The sequence below is a fragment of the Haliotis cracherodii genome, unplaced genomic scaffold (genome assembly GCF_022045235.1).
Source record: "Haliotis cracherodii isolate W230 unplaced genomic scaffold, xgHalCrac1.p SCAF_1, whole genome shotgun sequence".
Lineage (NCBI taxonomy): Eukaryota > Metazoa > Mollusca > Gastropoda > Lepetellida > Haliotidae > Haliotis > Haliotis cracherodii.
In genome coordinates this window covers 76,627,480-76,647,166 of record NW_027266264.1, presented here as the reverse complement: position 1 = coordinate 76,647,166, position 19,687 = coordinate 76,627,480, and the positions used below count along the sequence as shown (strand labels likewise).

General features: G+C 41.0%; 1 protein-coding gene across 2 annotated transcripts in view; it reads left to right on the top strand.

The window, feature by feature from the left end:
* The window catches only part of LOC139476196 (furin-like protease kpc-1), a 222,526-nt gene that overhangs the window by 117,304 nt on the left and 85,535 nt on the right, over window positions 1-19,687 (top strand). For both annotated transcript variants that reach the window (XM_071259401.1, XM_071259392.1), the window contains exon 4: window positions 19,489-19,617. In XM_071259401.1, the coding sequence (XP_071115502.1) occupies window positions 19,489-19,617 (129 nt within the window). The remainder of the gene's footprint in view (window positions 1-19,488; window positions 19,618-19,687) is intronic.

Below are 19,687 nucleotides of genomic sequence, written 5' to 3'. Positions count from 1 at the left end.
ACTTTCACTCCTTCACCGACACCATCAGGACCCTTCATCAGACCCCTACTAAGACACCATTAGGGTCTGGACTTCAACACCATCAGGGCCCTTCATCAGACCCCTACTAAGACACCATTAGGGTCTGGACTTCAACACCATCAGGGCCCTACATCAGACCCCTACAGAGACACCATTAGGGCCTGGCCTTCTCCAACACCATCAGGGCCCTTCATCAGACCCCTACTGAGATACCATTAGGGCCTGGCCTTCTCCAACACCATCAGGGCCCTACATCAGACCCCTACTGAGACCCAATCAGATTCTGGTGCTTGTCAGAATGATTGAGGATAAATGGACAGGACAATATAAGTCTTGCTTGTGGTTGTTCATTAGCTTCTTGTGTATCCAGTGAATGGATGCTGCTTCTATTGCAGACTGCTAGGAGACTCCGTCACACTAGTGGGTGCACATTTTTCTCTGTCATTTACATGGGGTGTTTACAATCAGTGTTATTGTGAGACAAATGAGAATTACTTGTAAAAGTGAAGTCTGAAATTGGGTGGTTTTTGACATTTCAGTTATGTTGATATCAGTGGAAGCAGTTTTAGGGTGGTATTATGTAAAGTAGAGGTGAATTTATCTGTCTGAAGCAGCAGCAGGGGGAAATCAGGCTGAAACTCATGCTGTTTTCCTAACAAAACTGTTGACCCAATAATGATAATAAACAGTCTGTCATGCCTCATCCTTTTTGATCTTATCTGTGAGAATCTAACACTGTAATAGAAAAACTACTGTTAAAGAGGTTTCAAGCTGTGCTGTGGAAACTTCAAGAATTTGACTAAAGACCCATACACATTTCGTTCAAACTGATGACGAAATTTGCTGAAGTTTATCCTTTGATTGGAATGTTATTTACACTATCAGTGTTTTCAAGAGAGGAAGCTAGCTGTCTTCAAAGTATTTGATTTCGTATACCACTGAAGTAAACAACCTGTTGAAGGCATAACTTTCCTTGTATAGTAGGGGATAGTTTGTTCGTTGTTGACTGTGTTGTTCTGTGTTGACTATGAATGGATCACTGATAACTAGGGTGCTTCAGCCATTCTTTAGGAACTCCCCATGTGAAGCAAACTCCCGTGCCGACTCAATTTTTGCTCCATCAACCCTGCCCACCTCATGGTCGTCCCATCTCTCTCTCTATGAACTCTGCACTATTGTCTGCTTTGTAACAATCCCTCACAGCCTTGAGTGGGTACATCCTACCACAAATACAGACACATTCTGTGGTAACCTAATCACGTGGGTATCATCTCTTGAAATAGAAACAGTCACCCCAATCTGATTGTGCTTTTTGCTTCACACACACACACACACACACACACACACACACACACACACACACACACACACACACACACACACACACCCGCACCCCCCCCCACCCACCCCACCCCCATCCTTAGTGTCCTCCCCTCCCCTCCTGCTGCCAGACGTGTCAACCCCGGTCTTTAGTGCCAACACTTCCCTCATGCTGCCTGGCTATTTCAACCCTCCTCTTCCCATCCCCCATGTCCCCTCCCTCACAGGCTATCCTCTCCTCTCCTCCCCCTCCCTCACAGACTACCCTCTCCTCTCCCCTTCCTGTCCCCAATGTCCCCTCCCTTATGGGCTATCCTCTCCTCCCCATCGCTCACAGGCTATCCTCTTCTCTCCCCTTCCTGTCCCCCATGTCCCCCCCTGACTGGCTATCCTCTCCTCTCTTCTCCTCCCCCTCCCTCAGGCTACCCTCTCCTCTCCCCTTCCTGTTCCCCACGTTCCCTTCCTCACAGGCTACCCTCTCCTCTCCCCTTCCCGTCCCCCACGTCCCCTCCCTTACCGGCTACCCTCTCCTTATTTGTCCCCCTCCCTCACAGGCTACCCTCTCCTCTCCCCTTCCCGTCCCCTCCCTTACCGGCTACCCTCTCCTCATTCGTCCCCCTCCCTCACAGGCTACCCTCTTCTCTCCCCTTCCAGTCCCCCATGTCCCCTCCCTTACCGGCTACCCTCTTCTCATTTGTCCCCCTCCCTCACAGGCTACCCTCTCCTCTCCCCTTCCCATCCCCCATGTCCCCTCCCTTACCGGCTACCCTCTCCTCATTTGTCCCCCTCCCTCACAGGCTACCCTCTCCTCTCCCCTTCCCGTCCCCCACGTCCCCTCCCTTAGCGGCTACCCTCTCCTCATTTGTCCCCTTCCCTCACAGGCTACCCTCTCCCCTTCCCATCCCCCACGTCCCCTCCCTTACCGGCTACGCTCTCCTCATTTGTCCCCTTTCCTCACAGGCTACCCTCTCCTCTCCCCTTCCCGTCCCCCACGTCCCCTCCCTTACCGGCTACCCTCTCCTCATTTATCCCCCTCCCTCACAGGCTACCCTCTCCTCTCCCCTTCCCGTCCCCCACGTTCCCTCCCTTACCGGCTACCCTCTCCTCATTTGTCCCCCTCCCTCACAGGCTACCCTCTCCTCCCCTTGGCCCCATGAACATTCTAGAGATGATCATCCCACTGGCACGGTGCCAGACCACAGCACGTGACTCCATGGAATTCCGATTTAGCATCTTGTTGTGAGACATAAGAAGGTAAATCAAGCCGAGGTTCAATAGTGTGCAAGCGTGTTTTAATTTTGACAGTGGCTTCACCTGTTGTTCAAATAAACACAGGGTGCTTTTTGGTACACCGTCAGCATCAGGCTCAGCTATATGATACAACTCCCACAGAAAAAAAACACTTCTCTACTCAAAGGGCCCTTTACATTGCCTACTAATTGTACAACAGCGTTGTAGTAGTATGTTTATTCCATTCAACCATTAAGCGTCCATTTTCGGCATGTATATTTTGGTTTCATGAAAAAACCTTCTCATGTTTCAATGGTAATTCCGTTTGTCCCTTTGACCAAATGGGATTTTATCATTCCAGGCCATGAGCTGTAGGGTCCACAATGTCTCTTGTTGTAGTTTAAAAGTGATATCTGTAACGATATCACCCACGAACGTGATGGATATCTTAAATATCTGATGCCAAATCTGTATTGATAGCTAATATGGTAAGAGAAATATGTTCTTTATGCAAACTGCATTCAAAATATTAAAGTATTGTTAGTTGTATGGTTATAATATTTATCATGAATTCGAGGTCAGAATTATATTGAAAGAAAATGTCCAGTGGAAAAACAAACAGCCATTAAAACTGAAGGGCTGGGAGGCACTGAGATCTTGGGATAGGGAGATAGAGTGGATAATCAATGAATGGGTTCAGACATGTGCTCAAGTGCTTGGAATACGGGGTAAAAAGTTGGAATGTAATTCTGAGAAATCGACGGCACGAAACTTCTGTTTCCTCTGTCTGTATCAGGGGACTGTAAACTGAAATCTACATCCATGTTTTTTCGTGGTTGATGAGCCAGTGTGGAAAGCTTTTTTTCCTAGTGGGTGGCTTACTGTTTAAAGTAGAGTTAGTGCTCTTGCAGGATCAGTCACCTTCAAGCTACTTCACAAGAGAAATGTAAAAACACAGACCTTGTTTTTCTTCATATTTATGAATGTTAATGTTGAATACATATCTGATTGAAGATTGAATGGTTATGAGTGAGTGAGTATGGTTTTACGCTGCTTTTAGCAATCTTCCAGCAATATCACGGCGGGGGACACCAGAAATGAGCTTCACATATTGTACCCATGTCGGGAATCGAACTCTGGTCTTCTGCGTGATGAGCGAACGCTTTAACCACTAGGCACCTGACCGCCCCGAATGGTTATGAGTAGTTTACTGGGATGTATGAGGAAAGTTTATGAAGAATTATATGGTTACAGCCTCTGTTTTGCATGATGTTACCCCGTGTGATGAACACTCTTACCACATGGCTACCATTCCTCCTCCACTTGGCTTTTGGGGTGAGTTATCTCCCTTCAGCAAGTGGTGGATCATGAACAGGTGTGTGAGTTATCTCCCTTCAGCACGTGGTGGATCATGAACAGGTGTGTGAGTTATCTCCCTTCAGCAAGTGGTGGATCAGGAACAGGTGGGTGAGTTATCTCCCTTCAGCACGTGGTGGATCATGAACAAGTGGTTACAGAAATGGGGATGAACTAGTGTGTAGAAAAGGTAGCTTGGTGGGCGAGTGCCAGGGGAGCTGTTCTCAGAGCACCATGCTGCAGTGACCTGGTTGATTTTGTGTCATCACACTGCATACTCCCACATTAGAGAGAGTTGAGTTTTACACCGCTTTTAGCAAGATTCCAGCAATATCGTGGCTGGGAACCCTGGCTTTTGGCATGAGTGAACGCTTTAACCACTAGGCTACCCAGCCCCCCAGCCCTCAATTTAGAACTTTTGCACGTATGAAGGTGGTGGTAAACCCTATGCCACTCACTCACTCACTCACTCATTCACTCACGGTTGATGCACTTATGAAGGTGGCGTTAAACCCCATGTCGTATACATTCACTCACGCTTTGGTCTCTGTGTCTATTAATCTTAATACTTTCTTATCCAAAAGGATCTCTGCTTTCTGCCTCCCTTGGAAACATTTTCTTCAGTTCTAGCCCTTTAAGATATATGCAGTAGGAGTGCCTTCTTCTCCTTCCCCTTGTGATTACTATCATTGTGTAGCAACTGCGTGTATGTGCAGTGTCTTATCAGTGTAGCTTGGAGCATCATGTGTAGGGCATGGACAGTAGCAGTGTATTGAAATCAGTGATCAGCATGTCCACGGATGCAGACAGGAACCGACCCAGCAGGCTCTGCAGCTAAATGGAGGAAGCAGCTAAAACACTTGATAAACAGGATAAATATGTTATAAATTGTTTTTTAAGAATAGATTTAGATAATTAACTTTTCCTATCTCAAACCTTGGAAAAAAATGGAGAACTTGAAATTGGTATTTTGTTGATCAGTTTAGATGATGAATGTTATGAGAATATTAATGGAAGTATGAAATACTATCCTACCAGGATATTAATAGAGTCATAGTATACTTTCCATTCAGGATGTCAGTAGAAGAATGGAGTGCTATCAATCCAGAATATCAATAGAAGTATGGAGCACTATCCATCCATAGAAGTATGGAGCACTATCCATCCAGAATATGAAAAGATGTAAAGAACGGAACACTCTAAGAAAGAGGGTGTATTCTTGTTGCATTGTAATATCTTGATGGTAAAACAATATGCACTACAATTCAACCATGGTAGTGACTATCCTGTACAATTGAGTGGAATTGTTTGGCACATGTTTGAAGTGAATAAGTTTGGTGTATTTCAGTAATTTCATGTGATATCAGTTTATTGTGGAAGGAAAGGCTGAAGGGAATTTCTGTCACTGGAACTTAAAAATTAAAAGTATGGTGCCCCATTGAGAGTATGTTTGTTGTTTGCCGCACTCAGCAATATTCCAGCTATATGACGGCGGTTTGTCAATAATCGAGTCTGGACCAGACAGTCCAGTGATTGACATCATGAGCATTGATCCACACAATTGGGATATGTTGACATGCATCAACCAAGTCAGCGAGTCTGACCATCCAATCCCGTTAGTCGCCTCTTACAACAAGCATAGTCGCCTTTTACGGCAAACAATGGGTTGCTGAAGACCTATTCTACCCCAGATCTTGACAGGTCTGACAGTATGTGGCACCGTGCTGCAGTGATAATATAGATATACATCCTGACTTATGACAGGGTCGTGTGGTAGCCTAATGGTGAAAGTGGTACAATGTGTGTGCTCCAGTTCTGGTGAACGTCCCCGGCCATGACATGACGGGACTATTGCTTGAAGTGGTGTACTGAACTCAGTGAGAGACTGACAGTGTAGCTGTAGTATCCAAGTGGACTGACTCCATGGCGATGCTGGCAGTAGTCCACACCACAGTAGTTGTGTGTTGATACAGAAGCTGCTGTATGGGTACATATGCTAAGGTTGGGTAATTCTATAGTGTTGTATATATCTATTGTTGTAAACCATGATCTGTGAGTGAAAACATCTGGTCTTAAAATGAAAATGTCAAAAATTTATAGAAAATGTTGACATTGCATATGCATTGTGTATAGATTTTCAAATCTGTATGTACTGTGTGGGCAAGCGTGTGCTAATTTGACATTTCTGCAGAATAGCAAAACATTTCGGTAGAAATTTGGTCATGTGTTGCTCTGCAGCAAGGTAGATGAGGAAAATATGAAAGATGAAGAGTCACATATTCTGAGAAACAAGTAGGGCAGTAAACCAGAATATAGCTTTGTAGAGCAGCAGAACACTCACGGACTCCATGCTGGAGGAGGTCGTGGCAACAACATGGCTGGCAACACACAGAGGGAGGCAGTTTCTAATTTTATCATTTTACTCTTTTTAATGATCACAGATAGGATTTTTTCATATGGTTATAGGTTGAATATATTTGACGGTATATATAAAACTAGATAGTATATGAAACGAGATAGAGTATGAAGACGTAGTGAAATCTAAAGAGATGTGAATTTGGCATTCTTCCCAAACACACGGACCACCATGAATGGCTCCATTTTTGTAGTAAAAACAAACCCATTTCATCTTAATGCAAGGTAATTATTGTGGGAAGGTGTTGTTTGTCTAAGTAATTGCTTCATGTTTCCTTTGTATATTTTGTTTATTAATATGATATTAATACTTTTCTTCATAAGATTTTCCTTTCTAGTTTGTCTTCCATCTGTTTTGGGACATTTGATAAAGAGAGAAGTGTTGTTTGGTAAATAAATGTCAGCTGTTGGAATCACCAAACATTACCGAGGCAACGTTTAGTTGCACCATCTGTTGAAATTCAAAGAATAAGCTATCTGGCAAAATATATAACATGATATAACATTACATGTAACCATTTACACAGTCAGCATATTCATAACATAATGCTTTGAACTTTTATGGAAAATTGAGATTGATAAATGATACCTGAGAGCAAACAGACTGAATTTTTTCACTGAAGAACTGTGATTATCAAACCCGACTGCCTTATGGCTTCTTTGAGTCTATATCTTCATGGGCAGGGCAGACATGTTGGTTTATTCGAAAACAGCAGGATTTTTGCTGGGTGGACCCTCAATATTTAAGATATGGGTGTGATTATTTGTCAGTCATGGCGGGGATTCTGCTCAAGGGATAATGTTTGTCTTACCAACCTACCACATGTTGAAGCTTATCAAAAGTTTTCAAGAAAACAGTTTTCCAAACTTGACATGTTTTGCCTCTCAGTGCATGAGTATTTGAATAAAACTTTGATTGTTTTTTAAAGAGTTTATGAGGGAACAAATAGATGTTCACCCCTCTTAAGACAAACAGTAATATGTGTCAGAGAGAAAGATCAATAAACTGTTAAAAGGAATGAGTGAGGGTGTTGTGTTTAACGCCATTTCAAACGGTAATCCAGTTACAGTAGGGTCTCGTTATTCCGACAGTCGGCTTTATCTGACACTAATGATGGGAACTGATTTTATCAGTGCTATTTAGACCCGTTAATACGACAGTCTTGCACTCAGACTCTGACACACCTAATTTGTAACGGGTTGAGGAAATCACTCATTAATCAGTCTCATTAATCCGACACTGTGATCAGAAACTCCGTGGTCATCTGCCTGCAAGTACACAGCCCATGTTTGATGCAAGATGAGTTGCTGAGTGGCTGCAGAGAAACCTGCTTAACAATAAACAATTATTCCTTGAAATAAACAAAATGTGATTAATCACATGTCTAGATTACCTAAAACTTATGAAAGACAGATTCAAGTTCTCGCTACTGCTGAGGATATATCCCATTCTACAGCTCAAGTCAGAACGAACTTTCATGAACTTTCACCAACCAATGAAATGACTCACTGAAAGTCAACGTGAGCCAATAAGAAAACAGCCCTCTTGAGCTTTGCTGCATTAGTTTTAACATGGCGACTTCGATACCAAACTACGCTCTCAAAATATTGTGAATCAGTCATACAGCCCCTATCTGTTATCAAAATACCCTGTGTTAATTTTTTTTGAGGTTGCATGGTTAGGAAACATATTCCGCTGACAGTATAACACAACAATATGAATATTTTCTTTTTAAACATACATGTTTCATTACCTATCTGGTAGTTGTCCAATTTTTTATCACAAATGTTAATACTACATATTTTTGTTTTGCGGACATACTTGTTAATCCGACATCATCATTTGCAACCAAACGTGTCAGATTAACAGGGCTTGACTGTATATCTCGGCATCTCCACTTAATTTGGGAGGAAAGCCTGAAGTGATGATGTGTTTACCACTTTGATGAGACCCACGAAAACGGATATGGTGCTGAGAAACCTAGAAACATAATCGTTGCGAACCTGGGTTGAAACCATGATCACAGGTTCCAGATGCAACTCTGCACTGCAAATCGTGGCACCTTAGACGGCTGGGCTACCCATGCTGCCTGTTAGAGGAACAAGATATACCTCACTATATTAACCCTATTTGGATGAAGCTAATTGTAGTACAAGGTAACTTGAACTTGGATACATTCTATATGTGTTTTTAGCATCTGGTTTGAAAAGCATGCTAAGTGTTGACCAATGCCAGGAAGGTTTCTCTCTAATGTTAATCATAAGGACATTTATTTCGTATGCTTATGGTATGAGAAAAAATAAGCTTCAAATTACAACAAAGATTGAGTCTTGAGAGAGCTGATTAAAAACAGTATTAGTCAAGAGGACAATAAAAGAAATAATTAGCCTCACAACCTGTGACAAGCGCACTGAGAGTTACGTCCCTTTATACATCATGCCCAAGGTCATACAGTTGTTATGGCAGAGATTTACGAGTTGATTGGCCAGACTTTTGAGTAGCCAGGGTTCCTGTTGTCCTGGAGGAAGCTGTCTGGTCAGCCATCTTGTTATGCAAAGAGTGCATGACCAGAGTCTCAAAGGCAGGAAATCACGCCTTCTGGCTCAATCAGTTTTATAGTTTGTACTTGATGGCAAGTTTCATAATACACTATAAAACTGACCTAAATCAGTGAGATAGAAAAAAAAATTGAAAGTATATTTGGCAGTGTATTAAAATTTGAAGAAGTCATTTCAGCTACAGCATAACTAAAAGTAACAATATAGTGGAGATGTGTATGACTTTCGGAACAACCTTCATCAAATTGCTCTATTTGATCAATGAATTATTCATGCCAATACCAAATCTGACAATATTTAATTTCCAGTACTACTGTCAATCAGTTAATATAGTATTCATCATTACAGTGCAAAAGATCTAATAAAACACTTTAAGACTTGTGTATTTGCTTGACTGGTTTCCTAACATGGCCAGGGTCTGCATATTTATCCAAGCTAGCTCAAAGGGACACCACAGACTTCATCAAGAGACATAATCTTTCTTTAAAGCATCTTGCTTTGGCCTTAAGTTGAAGTGAAGGCTCTCTCTGTCAGGAGACCAATTGACATCTCTTGGACCTAGTTCCTTTGTAGCAGATTCTTTGATTGTCTGCCAGACCCATTTCTGGTGCAAAGCCAGGTCATATTCCCTAGGCAGTGTTATTCTTGAAGAATATTCATACAGCATGTCATAGGTGCTAGAGGAGTGTTGGACCAACTGGGCCCAGGCATTTATTGTTGGTCTGTGACAATGACTGTCTGTGCTGGCTTGGGGTCAGGTGGTCACTTAATTGGTTGACCACCTCTCTCTCACAGGCTTACTTGTGAGATAATTCTATTTGACTATCTCATTGTCAAAAGCATTCAGCTGGAGTGCTTACAATGATTCTAACAGGAAGGGTTAAGGTGACATGGAAACACATTAGGAATTTGTCAGTTTTCATAAACAAGAAGAAATCACTTTGAACTAACCTGTGCTACATTAACAGATTCTGAGGCAAATCATCCCAAGGACAAGACTGATTACATTTAATAAAAACATTACAGTTTCAGGGGTGTTCTTATTTGTGTCTGTTGGAGTAAAAAATTGTAAAAATGGACGTGGAAATGAATAACAGGAAGAGGCATGTTTCAGGTGAAAGTGGGCTGGTAGGATCTCCGTCATTGAAATGTTTGTTCATACTCCCGTACAAAATGTGAAGCTGGTTGTTGAAGAACTGCCATAATGTTCCTGGAACATTGCCCAGAGTTGAGTTTTACACTGATCACTCATTCATATCTTTAAATCTAATACTGTTCACTAGGTGCTTAAATTTTTAAGGTTTAAAGAGTATTCACTTTTGTTGTGATATCCTAAATCAATCGTCAAATAACAATTGTTTGATTTCCATTTGTATATGTATTTGCGTATAGTTTTGTTTTGGAAATGTTTGTGGTATTCTCCTATCCTCTCTTGTACACCACACTGAAGAGAGTTATGTTGACTTGTAGTGTGTTTTCCTGCAACTTGTTAGTATGAAGGTCAACGATTCCTCACAAACAAGTTCTCCACATTAGAGCTGTGTTCCCAAGTGACTTTCTTGCTGCATTCCACAATGTCATGCATGTACTGGAGCCCCAATAGGATGACACTGTGTAATGCTGTCTCTTCTTTGATTTCCACTGTTCACATTGTTGGCATAACCTATTGATTTGTATGTTCTGTGGAGAATAACATTTCTTGTTTTGGGTGCAGCGCTTTTGAAACTGATGTGTGTTACACAATTGGAAGTGGATCTGTCAGGATGTGCCATCTTGTCTACAATGATCTGTAGTGATCTGTTTGGGATCTGATTCCGGCCCCATGAGGATATTGGGACACAATAGGTTACCTCGTAAGAGGTGACTACATGGGGAAACCGTCATGAACGCCATCTCTCAATTGTAACTGTAGGCACTAATGGAGGGGATCATTGCCAGCTTGTGGACATTGGTTTATCTGATCCAGACTTTTTGTAGAGTTATCTATGACATGGATGTAGAGTTCTTTACCACAGTGTAAAACCACATTCACACATGATCTAGGTCTAGCTTCGCCTTAAAAAGTGCTGCATTAATGCCCCAGTCAGTGGATCAGTGTGTACTTAATTTTCATTCACGGCCCCCTGAGGAGTATACAACTCAAGCTGTTTGTGAGGCTGACCACTCACTCGCTCGCTCGCTCGCTCACTCACTCACTCACTCACTCACTCACTCACTCACTCACTCACTCACTCACTCACTCACTCACTCACTCACTCACTCACTCACTCATCCACCCACCCACCCACTCACTCACTCACTCACTCACTCACTCACTCACTCACTCACTCACTCACTCACTCACTCTAAATGAAACTTAGATTGTTTCTGCCCTTTGTGTTCGATCTTGGAACTTGTTAAGTAATTTTGAATGGTTGTTGGGCTGATTTGAGGATGAAGGAACATGGTCATGAAAATAGGTGTTGGGTTATCTTAATGTGTTGGTTCTGTTTGTGTTTGTTTCATGTGCCAGAAATACATAGTCAAGACATGAACTTGACATTGCAACTAAAGGACGTTTGCCAGTGTCACTGGTGTTATCATAAACCTCCAAACTGAGAAACTGCTGACTCTAGATTTGATATAGTTATGGTAATGATGACCTCGGTTATTTGAGCAGGGATATTCATGAACTGGTTGGCATGTAATGTAGGATGGGGGAGAGGTGCTGGAACGCCACTACAGAATGTATGAAATACTGTATATCCCTCCTCGTAATGTAAATGAGTTGTCAAGATTGAATTCAGGCGGACTCAATTGAGAGTTGCCACTACATGAAGCGCAGAACTGACTACCAAACACGAGCACGTACGCTATTACGCTAAAACCTACTCCCTCTGTGACACACTGCATAATAAAAGTATTGATTGGACGAAGCCGTTTGCTTTGTAGATGACCTCTGATGGGCCCCGGCCAATCATCTGTATTCCTGAGCCACTTGGTACACTTGGAGCCAAGTCGATATGCAAAACCAGCAACGGCCATGGCTAGATTATAGGCTGTGAAGCAAACACTGTAGATGAGAGAAAAATAATTTGGCAGGACAGAATATCTGAGATATATGTGGTAGACGTTTGCTGGCAGTGGCTATTGGGAGAGTGGTGTCAAGTCCGTTAATGTCAAGGTTTGAATCTTTAATCTGCGTATACAGATAAAATAAACAACTGTCTGAAGGAGTTGTGCAAGGAAATAACCTCTTCATAGAATTATTTGAATTATTTTGAATTATTTACAGTGTGTGCATAGAACTCCCATTTGGAAAATAAAATTGTGCCTGTAAGATCCTAAGGTCAAGGACAGCAAGACTTAGGAAAGATTTCAGTAGCAGAAAGTAAGGTTAATTTTAGAGTCAGAATCAGTCATCAGAGGCTGTCATTCGAGTCAGTCATCAGAGTTGGTTGTTAAAGTCAGTCATCAGAGTTGGTTGTTAAAGGCAATCATCAGAGTTGGTTGTTAAAGGCAGTCATCAGAGTGGGTTGTTAAAGGCAGTCATCAGAGTTGGTTAAAGGCAGTCATAAGAGTTGGTTGTTAAAGGCAATCATCAGAGTTGGTTGTTAAAGGCAGTCACCAGAGGCAGATATCAGGCAGGCATGAGAGTCAGTCATTAAAAGCAGTCATGAGAGTCACTCATTATAATCAGTCATCAAATGCAGTCATCAGTCAGTCATCAAAAGCAGTCATTATGGTCAGTCATCAGGCAGTCATCAGAGTCGGTCATCAAAAGCAGTCATTATAGTTATTTACGGACCATTGTCAGTCATCAGTATTTGGGGACGGTAAGGTAGCCTTGTGGTTAAAGCGTTCGATCATCATGCTGAAGACCTGGGTTCGATACCCGATGTGGGTACATTGTTTGAAGCCCATTTCTAGTGTCTCCCGCCGTGATATTGCCAGAATATTGCTAAGAGTGGCATAAAACCATACTCGCTCAAACACTCACTCACTCATCAGTATTTGCTTTGGTTGCAGGAAAACAGCAGCTAGTGTCCATTGCTTTTCTTCCCTAGGAAGGCCCTTACACAGTTAATATGAATTGTATCGTTCCTACTGAACTCATCTGGATAAACACAATTCCCTTGGATTATATATACATGATCTCAACTGAAATTGTCTGAAAGGCTGAGTTTCCGGGGGAAGATGAGGTCTTGACTATGATTGTGGTGAAAGTTTTTGCCGCAAGTATTCACACAATCTATAGGATAGGGAATAAATCATCCCCATGTTGTGTGAAGCCATTGGCAGCCTAAACAAGTATAGTAATGTAACACAAACACTACAATGGAAGACAAACACCAGCTGTGTCTATATGTTCAGATGCCTGAGACAAAACATGGGTCAAGCCAGAATATATATCACCACATATTTTGTTGATGACAAGAGTTGTTCCTAAGAACTTGTATTGACCATAAGGTGTATAACGCTGTATATCGCCCATGCATACTATGTACACACCCTCATAATACACTGGTAGTGATCACAGTAGTAATATTCTGTACTTGTCTACAAAAGAGGAAACAACTACAAGGAAATGTTTCCCTGTGCAGTCGTAATCACTAGCTCTTGTTTGACTTGTTTCCTCTTCATGTCTACTGATCATTACCAGTATTCCAAGATGCTAACTGAATCAATGGCCAGACGGACCCCAAAGTGAAAATTAGATTATCATAGACTAATTGTTATTTCTGCATGACTGATAGTAGCTGTTTGTTATTGAAACAGGGAAGTAACTGAGTCAGGCAGACAAGCTCCTGGTATATTTCTTCTATGAATTTAATAATTGCTTGGTTGAATTGGAGATTCAAGCTCTGCCTTGATTGCTTTCATAGTACATGACTTTCTGTTGAATGCATGTGAAACTGGAATAAGAAGTTTATGTTCAAATTTTTATCCTGCTGCCATTGTATTGGTTCTTCGGAAAAATCCTTGAAGGGCATGAGCTATCGAAACACTGATGTAGACACATTAATAACAATGAGAGGATACTGATATTGAGGATATAGGAAATTGTTGGATACCTTCCAGGGAAAAGTGGAAGCGCAGATAAAGAACCTGCACTTCTCATATATTAGCAGGGGACTGCATGTTATTTTCATGAGCAGACTGGGGAATGATAAGCCAGGTTTACTCTTGAGGAGTTCTTCAGGACTGATATCTCAGGACACGATAACCCAATTCAGTCCAGTTTCTGAATGCAAAACCCATTAAGAAGGTACCAGGGAATTTTTGCCATGTCATTAGTAGTCAGTGATAGGAGACTGCAGTATTGGGAGGTGGGGAGTTTGAGGCAAGGGACAAGTTGCTGTAATTGTTTTGACAGTGGAACCTTACATCGAAGTCCAGTGAAGTGACAAGCTTGCATCCTACAGACCTGGCCTTTCTGTCTTGTCCAGCTTGTAAGTTAGGGCCTCTTAGTGGGAGGCTATAAAGTATATTGAATCAGATCTTGAGATCCTTCCAGCTGAACGATTTATGTATCGTTGGATGATTTTTGAAGTAAACATTTGAGAGGGCGTGATTATTAATATGATATGTCATTATCATTTGTGTACATGAAGCTGTTAGACCAAACAGAACTCATTGATAACTGTCTTGGGGTAAACTGATGTTTGTAGGCACATGTATGTTTTGGGTTTGATTGAAGACAATTTTAACTTGACTATTTTTACTGATATGAAATGAAATGTTATTCTGTGGATGCCCTCATGGAGCTTCAACAGCATCACAACTAGACCTACAGTAAATATATTATTAGATTACTGTCCCCGGCTGCTGCACATTTCTACCATCCTCAAGAATACACTGGTGTAGAAAATCACGACAACTACATGCATTCACTTATTTGTTTACTAGATGAAATATACTTTATGCATTGTTTACCAAGCAGGTTTGTGTGATTCTCATCTATCAACAAGTTGTATACAAAGTAGACAGTTAGTTTAAGAAGAAAATGCCACAAAGTGGAAGGGGGATATAGAAATGGGTGCTGTCCTTCCTTCCATCTGTCCGTTTCCAGAGATGAAGTAAAAAAACATGGGAGATATTTTAACCAAACTTGGCACAAAGATAGGTCTGGTGGTGAACTGGTGCCTTTTGATAGTTTGGAATTGTTTAAAAGTTTATTTTTTGAGCTTCTATGGCAGTGACATCGATTTAGACTGAAAATGGCGGTAGTGCTCGTGTCCGGAGCAGATCTTGAAAAACGTACAATATTTCTTGCCTTGCATACAGCCAGACATGACATATTGGCGGGGGATATGAGTAATTCATACCCTTTTATAAATAAGATGCCTCTGGCTTCACAATTAAGAAATATTTGGATGAAATGCTATTGATTTATTTGCTGTGGCCACAGATACTAAAAATGTTTTGTTCTTGTATGATGTTACTAATGTATGACACCCACAACAGCAGGGCATGATGACACTGACTACACTGGGGCATAAGGGATTAGCCAAGTCACCAAGCCTGATCACTCATTTTATTTAATAGGCTCATTCCAGCAGCCAGGGGTACTGGTGACCTAGTCTTCCAAAGAAACCCCACAGGAAGATTCAAATAAAATACTCCTTAAACAGATGAAAGATACTCCTTAGACAGTTGTATGCAATTCCAAGCCAGACTCTGCACATTTTTAAGGCTGGGGATTAAATATGTCCCCTGATGAAGTGGCCCTGAGACATTGTCACGGACAATAAAGAAGTTCTTATCGATAAATGTTTCATGTCGTCACAGATTAAATATATTTATGCGTAGATAATATAGATAGATAATAATTATTGCAGAAATGTTCCATTACGGGACAGATGCAATGCGTATGAAACAATATTCTCCAAAATGTTTGAAATTATTTTTCAAGTAAATATTTTTTTGTAGACTAATTTGAATATGGACCACCAGCAGATTATGACCCTTGTCCAAGATCCCCATGCAGCAGAAGGTATTGATTGGGTGCAGACTGCTGCAACACTATCTCACAGTTCCTGGAATATCCAGGAGACTTGGAGATCATACTGCTTGCTAGATATGTATTAGTACAGGTCAATCTGACATCAAGAATTACATATTGATTTGAACATGTCCTTATCACTAATGAATCCAGTGTATGTATTTACATGGATGTTCAGTGGAAAAAGGGGACTGGGTTTTCCATGTGGTACGAGTAATTACAAGTTGTCCCGTGTCTTGACTGAGCTCTTGACACTTTGATTGAAATGTTAGGCTGTAGATGTAGGAGTGTAATTATATAACAATAGGCTTGCAATGAAGTGTTTTACAAGGATGTGCATCAGAAGCGAATAATTATGATGATGCTACTGATGATATGTTGGATTCTGACTGGTCATTTATCAATTGTATTTGTATCATTTTGAAAGGTGCATCAGATCCATATTTTCAAACAAGGCTGGCTAGTTATATGCATGGGCAATTTGGCTGATAGGCACATTTTTCTTTTTTTCAAGAGTATCACCATGACCTCAAGGTGTGTCATTTTGGGTCGATAATATTCGTCAGTAATGTTCAAATGCCAAAACTATTTGTTGTCATTAGAATGGCATGTATAAAATATCTTAACAGAAAGATGCCTGTCCGTTTTTCTTCCTTCCTACTTCTGTATATTATGTTATTGACCCCTCCTCCTTGGCCTGTACTGTTTTGGGGGAAACCGTCCTCTGTGTCTCATCAGGGGTGGTTGGGTAGCCTAGTGGTTAAAGTGTCACTCGTCACACCGAAGACCCGGGTTCGATTCTCGACATGGGTACAATGTGTGAAGCCCATTTCAGGTGTCCCCCGCCATGATATTGATGGAATATTGCTAAAAGCGGTGTAAAAACTCACTCACTCACTCACTCACTCACTCACTCACTAATCCTCTCACTCATCCACTCACTCACTCACTCATTCTTCCTCACATGCAGGAAAACGGTTGTGTGAGAAAACAGGACATTTTTACCTTTTTTGCAAACACCTGGTGTCATCAGTGATCCATTCATATAATTTTCACTACTGATTTGCCTCTTACACCCAATGGACTGTGTTTCAGCAGATATTTGAGACTGATTGTACTCTGGCATTGACGTTTTCTATATAAGCCGTGATTCATGAAGAAGGAGGGAGAGGTCCAAGTGTGTATGATGAAAGTGATGAAAGACGTGTGGAGTTTAAGATGATTACTCAGTATCTTGAGAGTGATGAGGAGCAACTCTATCGTATGATCCTTGGTATCACAGGGGGTCTGCCTTGAATTTCACTTTTCACACTTGCTTTTCGGAATTCTCAAGAAAGCAAAAGGCAAGATGTTGGGTGTCTTTCCTATTAAGATGAAGCATTTAAAGTGTGCCAAGCTACCTACTTTTTGCGATCACACTCCTCAGCCAATGTGAGGCACGTGTACATCACCCACTGTGCAGTTCCCTGCACTAGACAGGCTTGCGAATTAACTTGTCATGTCTGATTTTGATCTGCTTCATAAAGTTGCTGGTGCAACTGTTTGGCAAGGAATATTACTTTAAACAGCGACTTGTCAAGTGTAATTGAATGAGATCATTGTACCTCCTGTATACAATGCTGTACAGCATGCCTCTGTTACAAACTGACAACCACTTGATTAACTTGTTCTGGGAGGAATTACCGAAAAGTCAATTTTTTTGGAATTAATTTGTGGAAAATGTCTGTGTTGTTTGGGATAACAGTTTTTTCAGATGATTGTCAGCCAGAATTGCCTGTACAAAATTTTATGAAAGAATGTTGTTTTTATTGTTTTCCTTAATTTTGAGTCTGTGAGGTATTTTGACATTTTATTCATAAAGAACATTCAGCTTGCTGGGCTGACATGAACAATATCTAGGTAAAGTCAAGGAAAATACAATGAACTGAGGGAGATGATATTTTAGTGCTTTGGTATGTTCAATACAAGTTACAAAATGGCTGCCAGTTCATACTAAAAGATAACATGGAAAATTAATCTGAATAAGGATTTAGGGTAACATATCAATTGTGGATTAATTTAACTGAAACTTAATATGTTACAAATCTGTCAACTGGAGAATAACTGCATACAGTTTAGTACCATGTGGCTTGTATATATGCTGTTTTCAATAATTCCTGGCATTTCATAAGCCTTCAGGTAATTCAAAATTATATGTATCTTTTTTTATGTAAAAAAATTAACAAAAATGTGAAATTCTCTGAAAATAAACCTCAGGGGAAGACTACATGCTCGAGAAACTCCATCAAATAACTATTTCACAATTGATGAAATATATTGATCCAGAGGTAGAGTCAAGTCCAGAAGAACTTGCAATGACCTCCAATGACCTCTGAAGTATCTCCCAGGAGCTGTTGGTGTCACTGACAGATGTTAAATTGTGTTACAGCCATCTACGCTCCACTGATTGGTATTGTCATGTAATTATACCTCTCACTAAACAGAGGCTCTATAGTCTCCTGAGAGGCATGCGAGATGATTGGTGCTTGTGTAACTATGCCGATCTGCCTTCATAGTTGGTGGCACCATGGCATTTGTCTCCAGCATGAAAGTATTGATGATGAGGATGGGAATGATAGGCTGTGGGGCAGTCCCCAGTTCTTCACCCAATAACCTGCATTTTATGAGGAGGAAGATAATAATGTTAAAAAGAATTATCATGATAATTATCATCTATGAGCATTGGGATCCCTGTTTGTTTGATTGTCAAACCATAGATATGTTACATGTAGTTTAGAACAGCGGAGTTCCTGTTGCAATGTGGCGTCAATACGGCAAAGGTGCATTAAACCTTCAGGGATCTATCTAGGCTTTGAAATGAAGTGCCCTGATCAGGAAAATTGTGAATTTAAGTTAGATTGTCTTAACATTGCTTTCAATGTAGTAATTGTAAAGTAAGTATTAATACATCTTCCTCTTTATTGGTACTTTTGTCAGTGCAATACAAGTCCCCTCTTCAAAGCCATTACAGTTGTATAACTATAACAACACTGACCTGGTAAATTTACAATTCCAGTTTGGGAATTTGTGCTGACATTTTGATGCAGACTTGGGGCAGAACATCAGCCTCTGAGCAGGTCTATTAAAGATCGGACCTCACTAACTCATCATTCATGGAAAACACAATTCCACAATTCCAGATATATGACCACTGTCTGTAAATGATCAAGTTTGGGCCAGATAGTTCAGTGATTGACATCATGAGCCTTGATCTACAAAATTGGGATACGATGACATGCATCAACTATGTCCAGGAGTCTGATTGCCCAATCCCGTTAGTTGCCTCTTATAATACCAAACGTGGGTTGCTAAAGACCAATTCTAACTCAGATCTTCACAGGGCTTATTCAGACTTTCTCTGAGTTATCCTTCAGCTCATGCAGTTATGATATCAGATAGACCCTAAGGCACTGGTGGCAAAAATGAGGTAAATGTTTCATTGAATTTCGTTTTGTACAGAAATAAGATGCTTTCATTTTGGTTTGTTCTTATTCCTTAGAACAATAAAAAGGTTACCTAGGTAACATACTCATTGTTATTTGACGATATTGTTTTTATTACAGAACCGGGGCGCTGGCTTGGATATGAACGTCAGGCAAGCATGGAACTTTGGGTACACAGGGAAAGGTGTAACTGTTACAATATTGGATGATGGAATAGAAAAGGATCACCCTGACCTGAAAGATAATTATGTAAGTATTGTATTGCCTGTGTATATCATGAAGGAAAGAGACCTGTTTTTGCTGTGTTGTCTTTTCTCGT